At 39.8% G+C, this 15,798-nt stretch overlaps 2 protein-coding genes across 4 annotated transcripts; both read left to right on the top strand.

The window, feature by feature from the left end:
• The first annotated feature begins 494 nt into the window (after nt 1-494).
• polr1c (RNA polymerase I and III subunit C) lies at nt 495-6,238 on the top strand. 2 transcript variants are annotated; one of them, XM_078795949.1, is made up of 10 exons: nt 495-641; nt 944-1,015; nt 1,148-1,255; nt 1,485-1,617; nt 2,218-2,349; nt 2,812-2,964; nt 3,206-3,355; nt 3,510-3,626; nt 5,004-5,145; nt 6,140-6,238. In XM_078795949.1, exons 1-9 carry the CDS (start codon nt 570-572, stop codon nt 5,120-5,122), a joined length of 1,056 nt encoding a protein of 351 aa, XP_078652075.1. In that variant the 5' UTR covers nt 495-569; the 3' UTR covers nt 5,123-5,145; nt 6,140-6,238. The 2 variants fall into 2 exon arrangements, with proteins under 2 accessions (XP_078652075.1, XP_057934406.2); XM_058078423.2 differs by lacking the exon at nt 6,140-6,238 and having other exon boundaries at nt 5,004-5,439.
• On the top strand, nt 6,157-11,966 carry LOC131132625 (T cell receptor alpha chain MC.7.G5-like). Of its 2 annotated transcripts, none has more exons than XM_078795948.1 (8): nt 6,157-6,310; nt 6,376-6,598; nt 6,701-6,834; nt 6,904-7,207; nt 9,204-9,259; nt 11,097-11,300; nt 11,376-11,417; nt 11,484-11,966. In XM_078795948.1, the coding sequence occupies exons 1-8, from the start codon at nt 6,238-6,240 to the stop codon at nt 11,597-11,599; spliced, it is 1,152 nt and encodes a 383-aa protein (XP_078652074.1). In that variant the 5' UTR covers nt 6,157-6,237; the 3' UTR covers nt 11,600-11,966. The 2 variants fall into 2 exon arrangements, with proteins under 2 accessions (XP_078652074.1, XP_078652073.1); XM_078795947.1 differs by lacking the exon at nt 9,204-9,259 and adding an exon at nt 8,942-8,998 and having other exon boundaries at nt 6,158-6,310; nt 6,904-7,209; nt 11,484-11,965.
• The last annotated feature ends 3,832 nt before the right edge of the window (nt 11,967-15,798 follow it).

A 15,798-nucleotide genomic window follows, 5' to 3' on the forward strand; every position in this document is an offset into this window, starting at 1 on the left:
CAGCCGTCGGTCCACGGTGCTGGATTTCAGCAGGGGAGGGGGGGCACAGTCCCACCGCATCCGTGCGTCTGATATGTACACTGAAAAACTAATCTAAATACCCATTGTTGTCTTTCTTTGCAGTACATGTATTAGCGTTTTTGGCACCCCCTAGTGGGCGCCCCAGGCAAATGCCTGGTTTGCCTGTGGGCACGCCCACCTCTGTATATACTCAATAGGCGACATAGCAAAAGGGGAGGGGCTTGTTTAGTGTAGTAACTCATTTAAGTGAGAGGGAGGGACAGCGCTTGCTAGTGACGTGTCAAATGGGCGTATACCAGACCCTCAATTCCGGATATGCTACGGCAACACCACGGGACAAATAACCGACGTGACGCCACATGCGACGCTTTTATGTGGTTGCATTAAAACTATAACTATTTATCAAAACGCAAAATTGGAATTAATTTTGGCACTGACGGCTTACCGTAAATGTGTTTCCAATATGGCGGCGACTGTACGCATGCGTAGTAGTGTTTGCTGGCAGATTTAGTTCCGGGGTAATTTGGGTTGCTACAATAACTACGAAAATGGCGACTGCCAGAGGAAACGTGGATGAGATACGGAATCGGGTTATTTTAGGGGAATTTGGCGTGAGAAATGTAAGTTACATCCTTTGGTGTGTGCTCGATGTACTTAGACTAGTCTACATTGTTCTATGTCCATGGTTACATTCTTTTTAGGAGACGTTGATGATGTGTGTGCTCTGGCTTTTCACATTGTGTTATTGTTTCAGTCTTTCTTTTGATTCCTGTTATGAAAGGTGTTGGATATCATATATTACGGCCGATTGTATTGCAGTCATTCTGTGACGCAGCTACGCTGGGTACACGTATGTGTGTATTGATATGGATATTGATATATGTATATTATTTCAATGCTTCCTGATTTATTTGTTTTCCAGGTTCATACAACCGATTTCCCTGGAAACTATCCTGGCTACAACGACACCTGGGATATGCAGACATTTCAAAAGGTATTACAGTAGAAGTAGAAGTACTCATTCATTTGTGGATTTGCGTATCATATTTGTTTACGTTGCACAATATCAGGAGAACATGTTACGGGTAGACATGTCAATGGGTTCCACGGTGCTGGTGTTTTGCAGAACTTCAGAATCGATGTCGTGCAGCTGAATGACAACTTTATGGAGTTTGACATGGTGGGCATCGACGCGGCCATTGCCAACGCCTTCAGGAGGATCCTGCTAGCAGAGGTCTGTTGTCTGTAACATTGGCTTCAAACTCATATTGGCAGATGTTTGTACATTTATTAGGTATAGCTTTGAGTGTTGAGTTGATGTGTGATGAGTTTAGTGGGTGTGTAATGACCTCTTGCAAACTCGACCTGCCTCATTGACGGAGTGTTAGCTTCCAGAAATGTTATCCGCTCTTGGAAGTGCTGCTGTCAGTCAAAAGAAGTTCTGATGCCGTTGATGCTTGCAGGTGCCCACCATGGCGATTGAGAAGGTTTTCATTTACAACAACACGTCTATCGTCCAGGATGAGGTGCTGGCACAGAGATTAGGCCTCATCCCCATCAAAGCCGACCCCTGCTTGTTTGAGTACAGAAGCAGCGGTAAGACCTCCTACTCGTACTCTAAATATACACATCACGTATACTCTGGATACTGTTGTTACTATCGTTTGGAAGGGGTGCCAAGCGTTGGGCCATATTTGCTGTACGTGCATTCATAACAGATGTAGGTTGACATGCTCATAACTAATGTGGCTTCTGAAGCATCTAATGGCGTCCAAGTATCGCCTATGCACAGCTTTCTGAAGTAGTAGAGTAGTACTACAGAAGTGAATTGAAGTCTTATATTTATTTATTTAAAAATATATGCAACATTACAGTGCATTTTTTACGTCAAAATATAACTTTCTATTATTTACATTTGTATTCAACTGTCTTATCTCTTGGGGTGTAATGCTCATTTCAACCACTGGATGGTAGTCAAGTATAGTTTCCTGCTTTGGCTTCAGTCACAATGAGCTTGATACAGGTGATGTTTTCATGATTGATATGGTATAAATATGGCAGCACAATATACCAAATGCAGCACACTTGGACGACTCAAGACATTACAGTAGGAATGTTTAGCGCTTTTAAATAGAAGACATGATAAAAACAAAGTAAAAGCTTCCACGCGTCTTCTCTCAACCGTTTATCTTTCAGATAAAGACTCCGCAGAAGAGGAAGAGTCTGAAATAGACACGATCAAACTACGCCTGAAGATTAAATGTAGCCGAAACCCCAGCGCCGGCAAGGATTCTTCAGACCCGAAGGAACTCTACCTAAACCACATGGGTACGTTCCGAGCTCCAATCAAATGTAGGAAGTTGGGTGCTTGGCTTGCAGTGCTGTGATCTTCTCGTGAAGGGACGCTTCCAGCTCGTCAGACATGTTGGCCAAGGTTTTAGCCCATTTAACTTTCACGCTAGCTTGCAATAACATTTTTTGTCTCACTCCCAATTCCTCTGTTTGCATTTTCAGGTTCCACTTAGAACCTCCTTAAGGTCCAACTGTGCTAAATGCAACTTCTTGCCATTTTGCAACTGGTCTTAACATTTAGATGGGCCTGGTCAGTAGGAACATTTGCGGTATTCCCAAATTTACTACTTCCTTTTTGGGCTGTTCCCTTCAGGGGTCGCCACGCCACAAGAACCCAATCTCCATCCAAGCCCGTCTTCCAGTTCATGTTCACCGAATTACGTGTGTAATTCCTAAGATGTACTGCCAAGTATGGAATGTGATGTTCCCGCATTGTAGTTTATTCCAGAGACATAAAGTGGGTCCCCATCGGGAACCAGGCTGACGTGTTTGCCGACGGCAACATCGGACCGGTCCACGATGACATCCTGATAGCTCTGCTCCGTCCGGGACAGGAACTCGACATCGTAATGCACTGTGTCAAAGGGATCGGTGAGTCAACCGGCCAATGATGCTTCACACGTGTCGCGTACCGGGTGTGCTCATCATCCCAGCCGAGAGCTCTTTGGAGATTGGAACGATTGGATTATCATCACATTAAGGTTCAGGACCGCCATGGCGGGATGGTGTGCTAGCGTTCCCCAAATGACACAAGCGCTAGCCTAGGCTAGCCAGGAAGTGTACATCATCATGCAGTATAACCAGAAATAACGCAGGTTTTGTCTGTCATCAGGAAAGGATCATGCCAAGTTCTCTCCGGTGGCCACGGCAAGCTACCGCCTCCTGCCAGAGATCACCCTCCTGGACACGGTGCGGGGGGAGAAGGCGGAACGGCTAAAAGGCTGCTTTTCACAGGGCGTCATCCACCTGGAGGATATGAACGGTAAGATGGACAGGTCATCACCAAACACAGCAGACACGTGTTCTCTGTGCCAAAACAACATCAAGCGCAGAACCCGATATCGATGGTGGATTGGGCCGCTGCCATCCATGCTTACGTATTCCCAAACGTGTGATCTGTCATCTGCTGTCCTCAGGGGAAAAGGTCGCCAAAGTGGTCAACAGTCGCTTGGATACCTGCAGCAGGGAAGTTCTACGTCACGATGACTTGAAGGACCTGGTGAAGCTGGGAAGAGTGCGAGACCATTTCATCTGTACGTTCTTTTCCACAAAAGTCACGCCGGCTCTTCCGGTCGCCATCACGCCATCATCTCTTTTTGGCAATGAGGAAGCTCTTTGAAATGGATTGGTTTCACGCTGCAGATAGCATTATTATTATTATTATTAGCATTAGCATTATTATTATTATTATTAGCATTAGCATTATTATTATTATTATTATTATTAGCATTATTAGCATTATTAGCATTATTAGCATTATTAGCATTATTAGCATTATTAGCATTATTAGCATTATTAGCATTATTAGCATTATTATTAGCATTATTATTATTACTAACATTAGCATTATTACTAGCATTAGCAATATTTATTATTAGCATTAGCATTATTAGCATTAGCATTATTATTAGTGTTAGCATTAGCACTATTTATTCTTACTAGCATTAGCATTATTTATTCTTACTAGCATTAGCATTATTTATTATTATTAGCATTAGCAATATTTATTATTAGCATTAACATGATTTATTATTATTATTAGCATTAGCATTATTATTAGCGTTAGCATTAGCATTATATATTCTTACTAGCATTAGCATTATTTATTATTAGCATTAGCAATATTTATTATTAGCTTTAGCATGAGTTATTATTATTAGCATGATTTATTATTATTAGCATTAGCATTATTATTAGCGTTAGCATTAGCACTATTTATTCTTACTAGCATTAGCATTATTTATTATTATTGCCATTAGCAATATTTATTATTAGCATTAGCATGATTTATTAGCATTAGCAATATTATTAGCATTAGCATTATTATTAGCGTTAGCATTAGCATTATTTATTCTTACTAGCATTAGCATTATTTATTATTATTAGCATTAGCATGATTTATTATTATTAGCATGATTTATTATTATTAGCATTAGCATTAGCATTATTTATTCTTATTAGCATTAGCATTATTTATTATTATTAGCATTAGCATGATTTATTATTATTAGCATGATTTATTATTATTAGCATTAGCATTATTAGCATTAGCATTATTAGCATTAGCATTATTATTAGTGTTAGCATTAGCATTATTTATTCTTACTAGCATTAGCATATTTATTATTATTAGCATTAGCAATATTTATTATTAGCATTAGCATGATTTATTATTATTAGCATGATTTATTATTAGCATTAGCATTATTATTATTAGCATTATTATTATTAGCATTATTATTAGCATTAGCATTATTTATTATTAGTATTATTATTTATTATTATTAGCATCATTAGCATTATTATTATCAGCATTAGCATAGCTGAAATGGAAATGAGTCAAAAAATAGCATTTATTTAGTCTGTACACTTGGGATTGTCTTTTCGTGATATTATTTGTTTCCCAACAGTTTCTGTGGAGTCGACCGGGATCCTGACCCCAAACCTCCTTGTCACAGAAGCCATCAAAGTTCTTATGGCCAAATGTCGGCGATTCCTCAGTGAACTGGACTCCACGGACATGGAGTGAAATAAAGACCACCAAATGACATGGTATGATGGTATTCATGGAGTTCTATTAAAAGTTCCTTTTGTAATAAAACCACGATGTGTCATTCCATTGTGGACTCTGGACTGTGGACTCATCTAGGAATGTGAGTCTTATTCATGACGTCAACCTGTGTAGCATTACATGTGACTACTTCGTTGGAAAAACTTCGACAAATCGACTTTTAGAGCCGACTCGCGTCCTTAGGAGCCGATTAGCTTTTTCTTCTTTTTGTTCTGTTCAAAGCGAGTGTCCTTGGTTACGATGCGTGTCCACTCTGTCCCCCACTGAGCTGTTTGGCTGAAATAAACAAGCTGCGGTGCTTAGAGTCGAGTCGTTCGTGAAAAATTTGGATGAATAGATCAAGAGATAGTGAGCCGAGCCAAAAGTGCCGGCTCTCTAAAAAGAACCGATATTTTCCATCACCGTAACACAGGGACTCGTTCCAAACGTATCGATTCCAAAGCTCCACGGGTGGGGAAGACCGGTAGCGTGATCGCGGATTTCTTGTCATCGTACATTGTTATGAATACATTACACCACAAAATACAAACTATTAGGATAATCAACACTAAAGCATTAATGATGAAAGATGACTCACCACATAAACATTCCTCGCAGGTCTTTTTCCTGTTTCCGACAGCAGCCTGCGCGTGCTCCCTCGTGCCAGTAGGAGGCGCCATGGCACCGCCGCCATAACCTTCAAATGTATTTTACTATTGTAATAACACGCATGGCCAGCAGGGTGCAGTATTGTACCACGGAACATGCCAGTCACGTGACACGTCCACTGTATTCTTCCGGAAACAACTTTGTTTTGGGAATTATTAAAAAAAAATCTATTAATTAGGCTTATTGTCACGCCACTTTTACAAATGTCTTTAATAAGTGCTATTTTATACTAGTAATTAGGAACTTTGCATATTAAAATAAAATCTTATTTTGTTTTTTCAGAAATCTTATTTCTGATATTTTCAATAGTGTATTTCTTAACAATAGACAGGAAGTACGGAGTCATGTGACGGCGTGGTGGGCGTTGGAGCTTGAGTGTGAGAAGAAGAGGTGAGAAGGTGGATGATATAAAGGAGGTGTCACTCATGGAGGTCCGGGTCTTGCTGACCGTGATGCTGCCCCCCCTGGCGTGCGTGATGGCACTCGGCGTTCTATCAGGTGCGTCTCCAGGTTGCGAGCCAAGAATGGCGTCCAGGTGGATGAATGCTATTTGTTCTCGTTAGGTTCTTGTCAGGGTGTGATGACATCATCCACGGAGCGGGTGGTGGTTTTGGAGGGGGACCTGCTGACCCTGTCCTGCAACTACTCTGCTGGCGACACCGGCCTGTCCTGGTACCAGAAGAAACGCGGTTCTCCTCCACAGCTGCTGATCAGGGATTATTCCCAAGCAGAAGACGGCTTGACAAAGTTCAGACGTGATGGAAGGATGTTCCATGTGGACCTGAGGTGGTCTTCGCTGCACCCCCATGTTGTCATCTACTGCGCTGTGGTGCCCACAGTGACTGTGACAGTACAAGTCCTGCACAATAACCTCACTGCCTCCACTAGGGGGAGACAATGTTCTACTGTATGTTCTACTGTGAAGGCCCTCCCTCAGTGGGATCAGGTGGTGCCCCCCCAACCCAGGAGTCCAGACATGAAGCGTACGCTGGTGTGTGTGCTGATGGCCGCCTGGAGCCTGGGTGAGGCGGTGCGAGGTGAGCGTGTCGGGGTCACGTGACGTCTGACCACCTTTGTCGTCCTCTTGACAGGAAGCGGCGCCCAGACGGTCAAGCAGCCGGTGGGGGACGTGCACGCCGAGCAGGGTGACGCCGTGACGCTGGGCTGCAGCTACCAAAGCTCCGGAGCTAACGACTACATCTTCTGGTTCAGAAAGACCAGGAACCAGAGACCAGAGTTCATCCTGCTCCACTTCACGGCCGGTCAGCAGAAGATGGTGAGCGTCGTTGACGAGAGGTTCAGCTGCAGCATCGATGCCGGCGCCCTGCAGGCTCCGCTGGAGATCCGAGACGTGCAGATGAAGGACTCTGCCGTGTACTACTGCGCCCTGCAGCCCACAGTGACTGACGGCTCTGCTGCACACGTACACAAACTCCTGTGGGCCCCTGGGGTCAAAGGTCACAAGATGCCATCACCTGACAGCACAGCCAATGTCCGGCTTCTCAGACATAGGCCACGCCCCCTAGGGGAGGCGGGACTAAAGCCACAAATGGACTAATTGAGTCAGTTGAAGACGTTTCATGCAGGTGATGTGTTGGTTTTGTTCTCGGTGGATACACGCCTTCTTCTAGAACATCTACATCCACCACGTTGGAGGTCAGCGTCTTGTTGTCCTATAGTCTTTGTTGTTGTTGTTGTTGTTGTCCTGTAGTCTTTGTTGTTGTCCTGTAGTCTTTGTTGTTGTTGTTGTCCTGTAGTCTTTGTTGTTGTTGTTGTCCTGTAGTCTTTGTTGTTGTTGTTGTCCTGTAGTCTTTGTTGTTGTTGTTGTCCTGTAGTCTTTGTTGTTGTTGTTGTTGTCCTGTAGTCTTTGTTGTTGTTGTTGTCCTGTAGTCTTTGTTGTTGTTGTTGTCCTGTAGTCTTTGTTGTTGTTGTTGTCCTGTAGTCTTTGTTGTTGTTGTCCTATAGTATTTGTTGTTGTTGTCCTATAGTCTTTGTTGTTGTTGTTGTCCTGTAGTATTTGTTGTTGTCGTTGTTGTCCTATAGTCTTTGACGTTGTTGTCCTATAGTCTTTGACGTTGTTGTCCTATAGTCTTTGACGTTGTTGTCCTATAGTCTTTGTTGTTGTTGTTGTCCTATAGTCTTTGTTGTTGTTGTTGTTGTTGTCCTGTAGTCTTTGTTGTTGTCCTATAGTCTTTGTTGTTGTTGTCCTATAGTCTTTGTTGTTGTTGTTGTCCTGTAGTATTTGTTGTTGTCGTTGTTGTCCTATAGTCTTTGATGTTGTTGTCCTATAGTCTTTGTTGTTGTTGTTGTCCTATAGTCTTTGTTGTTGTTGTTGTCCTATAGTCTTTGTTGTTGTTGTTGTCCTATAGTCTTTGTTGTTGTTGTCCTATAGTCTTTGTTGTTGTTGTCCTGTAGTATTTGTTGTTGTCGTTGTTGTCCTATAGTCTTTGACGTTGTTGTCCTATAGTCTTTGATGTTGTTGTCCTATAGTCTTTGTTGTTGTTGTTGTTGTTGTTGTCCTATAGTCTTTGTTGTTGTTCTCCTATAGTCTTTGACATTGTTGTCCTATAGTCTTTGTTGTTGTTGTCGTCCTATAGTCTTTGTTGTTGTTGTTGTCCTATAGTCTTTGTTGTTGTTGTTGTTCTCCTATAGTCTTTGTTGTTGTTGTTGTTCTCCTATAGTCTTTGTTGTTGTTGTCGTCCTATAGTCTTTGTTGTTGTCGTCCTATAGTCTTTGTTGTTGTTGTTGTCCTATAGTCTTTGTTGTTGTTGTTGTTGTCGTCCTATAGTCTTGGTTGTTGTTGTTGTCCTATAGTCTTTGTTGTTGTTGTCCTATAGTCTTTGTTGTTGTTGTTGTTGTTGTCATCCTATAGTCTTTGTTGTTGTTGTTGTTCTCCTATAGTCTTGGTTGTTGTTGTTGTCCTATAGTCTTTGTTGTTGTCGTCCTATAGTGTTTGTTGTTGTTGTTGTCCTATAGTCCTTGTTGATTTTTGAATCAATGAAGTTTAATGTTGAGTAAAACTGACATACAGAACCTGCGAGAGTGGAGAACCAGGAGAACGTAGATGATATCTGTGTGTGAGAACCCAAAGGTTTTCATGAGGTTTTGGTTGAGCTCACAACCAGTGTGTGTCTGCAACCTGGCGTTTATTTTTTGCAAGCGGAACCAGACTGAGAGTGGAAGACAGTAAGTTCTACCTTCAAGCTGGAACGTAAACTAGAACCCAAAGTGACGCCAGATGTGTTTTGCTGCAAAGTGAACAAATTGTTACCAAGTTTTATGTTCAGTAAATAGTCCATGCCAAACCTGACTGGGTGTAGAACCTGAACCACAAGTCCTGTGTAGGACTATGGTTCTAACGAGGTTCTTGTTGAGGTCACAATCAGTGTGTGTCTGGATTTAACAGATTACATTTCGGAAGCGGAACCAGCTTGACAGTGGAGGCCCGTAAGTTCTACTTTGAACGGCAAATCTGTCTTCTTTCAACGTGTCAAACTTGTTCATGAGAAGAATGTTCCGTAAACGTGCAGAACCCGAGAATAGAACCTGAACCACAAGTCAGAGTAAACAGAGATGGTTTTTACGTGTGAGGACCCAAAGGTTGTCAGAAGGTTCTTGTTGAGCCACTGCCTGTCTGAAGTCCACAGATGACTTTTTGGAAGTCCATACGTTCTATATTCATGCTAGAATGTGAAGGAGAACATTGTGGTCGCTTACTAAAAGTGTAGAACAAAAAGATATAAAACATGAGCGACTGACATGAGAACGTTACAGTATGTGTGAGGACCCAAAGGTTCTCTTGAGGTTCTTGTTGAGGTCTCAACCAGCGTGTGATAGGAATCAACAAATTGCTTTTTGGAAGCGGAACCAGACTGACGGTAGAAGACAGTAAGTTCTACCTTCAAGCTGGAACGTAAACTAGAACCCAAAGTGGCAGCAGATTTGTTCTGTTTCAAGTGTCAAATCTTCAAGTTTACTGGTCAGTAAACTGGCCATGCAGAACCTCACTGAGAACCCGAACCAGGTGGATGGCGTCTGTGTGAGGTTCTCATGAGGTATGGAGTCAACAGATTAGTTCTTGTCAAACCAGACTGACGGCAGAACCAATCACATTTGCTGCCAGTTTGGGTTCTAGCTCACGTTCCAGCTTGAAAGTAGAACTCAGCTTGAAAGTTGAACGTAAACTAGAACCCAAACTGGCAGCAAATGTGTTTAGTTTCCGAAAGTAGAACCTGTTAACCATTTTAGTGTTCATGCGGAACCTGACTCAGCGGAGAACCAGGGTGACTTTATGTGTGTAGGAACATGAAGTTCTTGTTGAGGTCGACAGATTTGGAAGTCTGCAAACGATACCTTCATGCTAGAACGTGAAGGACAGAAAACCCTTCCAACAGATGTTGGAAAAACGTCCACAGATGAAGTCCATACGTTCTATTTTCATGCTAGAATGTGAAGGAGAACATTGTGGTTGCTTACTAAAAGTGTAGAACAAAAAGATATAAAACATGAGCGACTGACATGAGAACGTTACGGTATGTGTGAGGACCCAAAGGTTCTCTTGAGGTTCTTGTTGAGGTCTCAACCAGCGTGTGATAGGAACCAACAAATTGCTTTTTGGAAGCGGAACCAGACTGACGGTAGAAGACAGTAAGTTCTACTTTCAAGCTTGAACGTAAACTAGAACCCAAACTGGCAGCAGATTTGTTTAGTTTGAGTAAAAGCCAAGTGGTTAAGGAGTGGAACCGGGCAGGTAGAACCCGAGTGAGCGTAGAACCTGAACCACAAGTCATGCGGATGAAATCTGAATGTGCGAGGACTCAAAGGTTCTCTTGAGGTCTCAAGTGGCGTTTACGTTTTGGAGGTGGAACCAGACTGTGGAACAGTGGAACTCCCCAAGTTCTACTTTCATGCTAGAAGGTGAAGTAGAACCCAAAAGCGGGGGAATGAAAACAGAAGATTTGAAGATGAAAAAGATGATAAAGTGGTTCCAAGTTTAATGTTGACTAAATGGCAGGTGGAGAACCTGGTGAGAACGGACAAGTAGGTCCAAGTGGTTGTCACCAGGTTCTGGTTGGGGTCACAGCCGATGGCGTTTTTGACAAGAACATGCAGGAGAAGCCAAAGCGGAGACGGCGCTAAAGCCATGAAGAGAAGGCTAAAGCTGTGTTTTGGTCACATGGTTGCAATGGAGAAGCAGCAACGTAAACACGGGTTAGCGTTAGCGTGGTTAGCATGTTTAGCATTTAGCATTTAGCATTTAGCTTGCTCTATGATTGTGTGGTAGAGGAGGACCTGGAGCCGTCCTTCTACAAACTGGAGGGGAACGTGACGGCTTGCCTGGCCGCCGGCTTCAGCAGACAAAACGCCACGGAGAAGGCGGGGAAAGGAGACGTGTTCCGGGGGTCGCACGGCGTGCGGATATCGGGCGACTCGCTGTACAATCAGGTGACGCTGCTCTCGGCCGAGCACGCCGACTCGTGTGAGAAAGGTAGGTGAGGAGAGTCGGCTCCACAGTGGAGTCCACGGAGCCGCGTCACTTCCGCTTCCTGTTTTGCCATCGCAGGTTACAGCGGACCGGGCCGGTGCCGGGACGCGTTGGCGCCAGGTGAGTGTGGAACGTGGAGGAGGCGGAGCCCGCGCGCCGTGACTAAAGTGTGTGTGTCCTCGGCAGACGAGAAGGTCAACCTGGTCTCTCTCACGGTCCTCGTCCTCCGTATCGTCTTCGCCAAGACGCTGGCCATCAACGGCGTCCTGACGCTGCGCCTGTGGCTGGCTCCGCCCCAGTAGGCCTCCATGCGCCGCCGCCATCGGCTCTGACTGCTGGGAGGACTGGTGTGTGTGTGTGTGTGTGTGTGTTACATTCCTTATGGTCAATAAATATCCAACCATTGTTTTGGTTTATGAACGTATGAATCCATAATATTTCCTGGCCATCATAACCGATATGATTCCCAATACTAGAATATAAAAAGTCAAGGTTCTAAGGTGGTTTGGTTTTCAGCGTGTTTGAATCCACTGCAGTGCAGCCGCGCTCTGATTGGCTCCCGCCCACGGAGCATCTTTCCACAGGAAGTGGTCACCAAGGCCCTGCGTCACAGACGTGAGCTCGCTGTGGTTGGACAGGATGCGGGCAGGTGCTCTTCATCGCTTACTGTCGATCACATGACCTCTGCTGCTGTGACAGGAAGTACGACTCCGCTTTCCGACAGCAGCGTGTTGGTTGTCGCTGCAAACAGGAAGTGCAGGCGTTGCCAGCGGCGGCTGCAGAGAAGCTTCCAGGTCAGATGAGCGCGGCGTGCTCATGCGCTCTCTGTGTAGGCCAGCGGTCTCAAACACGCGGCCTGTGGGCCGACGCTAGATTGAGGCCCCTGCCTTGATGTGAAAGTTTCATTTGTTTCATTTGTTTTTTGATTTGCTTATTTAGTTTTCTTATTTTTATCTTATTTTGCGTTGAAAAATAAAAATTAACATTAAACATTTATTTTTTTAAATTTTTTTTATTTATTTATTAATTTAATAATGAATAAAAATTAATTTGTTCATTTGTTTTTTGATTTGCTTATTTATTTTTCTTATTTTTATCTTATTTTGCGTAGAAAAATAAAAATTAACATTAAACATGTATTTTTTTTTATTTTTTATTTTTTTATTAAGTAAATAATAAATAAAAATTAATTTGTTAATTTGTTTCATTTGTTTTTTGATTTGCTTATTTATTTTTCCATCTTATTTTGCGTTGAAAAATAAAAATTAACATTAAATATTTATTTTCTTTAATTTTTTAATTTATTTATTAATTTAATAATAAATAAAAATTTATTTGTTCATTTGTTTTTTGATTTGTTCATTTATTTTTCTTATTTTTATCTTATTTTGCGTAGAAAAATAAAAATTAACATTAAACATGTATTTTTTTTATTTTTTTATTTTTTTTATTAATTTAATAATAAATAAAAATTAATTTGTTCATTTGTTTCATTTGTTTTTTGATTTGCTTATTTATTTTTCCATCTTATTTTGCGTTGAAAAATGAAAATTAACATTAAACATTTCTTTATTTATTTATTTATTTATTTATTTAATAATTAATAAAAATTAATTTGTTCATTTGTTTTTTGATTTGCTTATTTATTTTTCCATCTTATTTTGCGTAGAAAAATAAAAATTTACATTAAACATTTATTTAACAATTTAATAAAAAATAAAAATTAATTTGTTCATTTGTTTCATTTGTTTTTTGATTTGCTTATTTATTTTTGCATCTTATTTTGTGTTGAAAAATAAAAAATTAGAATTAAACATTTATTTAATAATTTAATAATAAATAAAAATTAATTTATAATAATTTATTATAATTTAATGTTTTATCACAGCTTTTCCAAAGAACCAAAGCACTAAAAAAGTGGAGGGTATAGCAGAAGCATTGAAGACTATTATATTATATATATTTATTAATATTTAATATAATTACTATTTATTAATATTTTTTATATATATATATATATATATATATATATATTTTAATTTATATATATATATTTTACCTGATGCGGCCCAGCCTCGCCAGTGGCCCCCAAGTAAATTGAGTTTGAGACCCCTGGTGTAGGCCGACTCAAACCAAAACAGACTGTAACCAAAACAAATGTTCCCGTTAAAAATCATGTAAATCTAATGAATCCATCCGGAGCAAACAAAACACATTTTCCAGACAATAATTCCAGTCTTAGTCTAGGACCGGAAGTGGTCTTCACCGTACCCCCATGTTGTCATCTTCTACGAGAGGTTCAGCTGCACCAACCAAGTTCCTCTGGAGATCCGAGACGTGCAGATGAAGGACTCTGCCGTGTACTACTGCGGCTCTGCTGCACACGTACACAAACTCCTGTGGGCCCCTGGGGTCAAAGGTCAAAGGTCACATGGCGACTGTTGTGCTGCTAATGTGACCTCCCGTAAATACCTCATGTCACCTCCATGTCAACATGACCAGGTTGTTGTTGGAAATATGAAATCATACTTTCTTAATAAATGATGCTTTTCATCCTCCGAGGATGTGAAAGGTTTTGTACGCCAACCAGAATATCCAACCATGGAGTCCACCTTGTGGATTATTATATTTCTTCCCATATCTTAATATTTACTCTCTTTCAAGGACTGGTTTTCCTCACCGAATACACACTAGCAATGATGGCAAAAGTACAGCAGTACATACCACGGTAATGGTAATTATAATGCTAATGGTAATTATAATGATAATGGTAATTATAATGCTAATGGTAATTATAATGGTAATGGTAATTATAATGCTAATGGTAATTATAATGCTAATGGTAATGGTAATTATAGTGGTAATGGTAATTATAATGGTAATGGTAATGGTTATTATAATGGTAATGGTAATTATAATGCTAATGGTAATGGTTATTATAATGGTAATGGTAATTATAATGCTAATGGTAATTATAATGCTAATGGTAATTATAATGGTAATGGTAATTATAATGCTAATGGTTATTATAATGGTAATGGTAATTATAATGGTAATGGTAATGGTTATTATAATGGTAATGGTAATGGTTATTATAATGGTAATGGTAATTATAATGCTAATGGTAATTATAATGGTAATGGTAATGGTAATTATAATGGTAATGGTAATTATAATGGTAATGGTAATGGTAATTATAATGCTAATGGTAATTATATTGCTAATGGTAATTATAATGGTAATGGTTATTATACTGGTAATGGTAATTATAATGGTAATGGTAATGGTTATTATAATGGTAATGGTAATTATAATGTAATGTTAATGGTAATTATAATGGTAATGGTTATTATAATGGTAATGTAATTATAATGCTAATGGTAATTATAATGGTAATGGTTATTATACTGGTAATGGTAATTATAATGGTAATGGTTATTATAATGGTAATGGTAATTATAATGCTAATGGTAATTATAATGGTAATGGTTATTATACTGGTAATGGTAATTATAATGGTAATGGTTATTATAATGGTAATGGTAATTATAATGTAATGGTAATTATAATGGTAATGGTTATTATAATGGTAATGGTAATTATAATGTAATGGTAATGGTAATTTTAATGGTAATGGTAATGGAAAGATAATTATAATGGTAATGTAATGTAATTATAATGGTAATTATAATGGTAATTATAATGGCAATGGTAATGTAATGAAATGGTAATGAAATGTAATGGTAATGTAATGATAATTAAAATGGTAATGTAATGATAATTAAAATGGTAATGTAATGGTAATTATAATGGTAATGGTAATTATAATGGTAATGGTAATTATAATGGCAATTATAATGACAATGGTAATGTAATAAAATGGTAATGTAATGTAATTGTAATGGTAATGTAATGATAATTATAATGGCAATGTAATGATAATTATAATGGTAATGTAATGTAAAGGTAATGGTAATGTAATGGTAATTATAATGGTAATGGTAATGGGAATGTAATGGTAATGGAAATGTAATGGTAATTGAATGGTCATGGAATGGTAATGTAATGTTATGGGAATGGTAATGTGATGGTAATTATAGTGGTATTGTAATGGTAATGTAATGGGAATGGGAATAGGAATTGGAATAGGAATGGGAATGGGAATGGGAATGGGAATGTAATGGTAATGGAAATGTAATGTAATGTAATGGCAATGGCAATGTAATGGTAATGTATTGGCAATGTAATGGTAATGTATTGGTAATGTAATGGTAATGTAATGGGATTGGTAATGAAATGGTAATAGTAATGTAATGTAATGGTAATGGTTTAATTGGATTTGAACATGCATCACTAAATGTGTTTTTGCTCTGGAAAACAGTGGTGACGAGTCCAGTGCCCGCCTCACTGATGACTGCCACCTGGTGGCCAATGTGGACTATGACATCCACCTTCTGCTTTTTATTTATCTTTGATTTCATTGAGCCATTTCATGCTTGGA

This window comes from Doryrhamphus excisus, linkage group LG14 (genome assembly GCF_037039965.1).
Source record: "Doryrhamphus excisus strain RoL-2023G ecotype Guam linkage group LG14, RoL_Dexc_Guam_v1.1, whole genome shotgun sequence".
In the NCBI taxonomy this organism is placed as follows: domain Eukaryota; kingdom Metazoa; phylum Chordata; class Actinopteri; order Syngnathiformes; family Syngnathidae; genus Doryrhamphus; species Doryrhamphus excisus.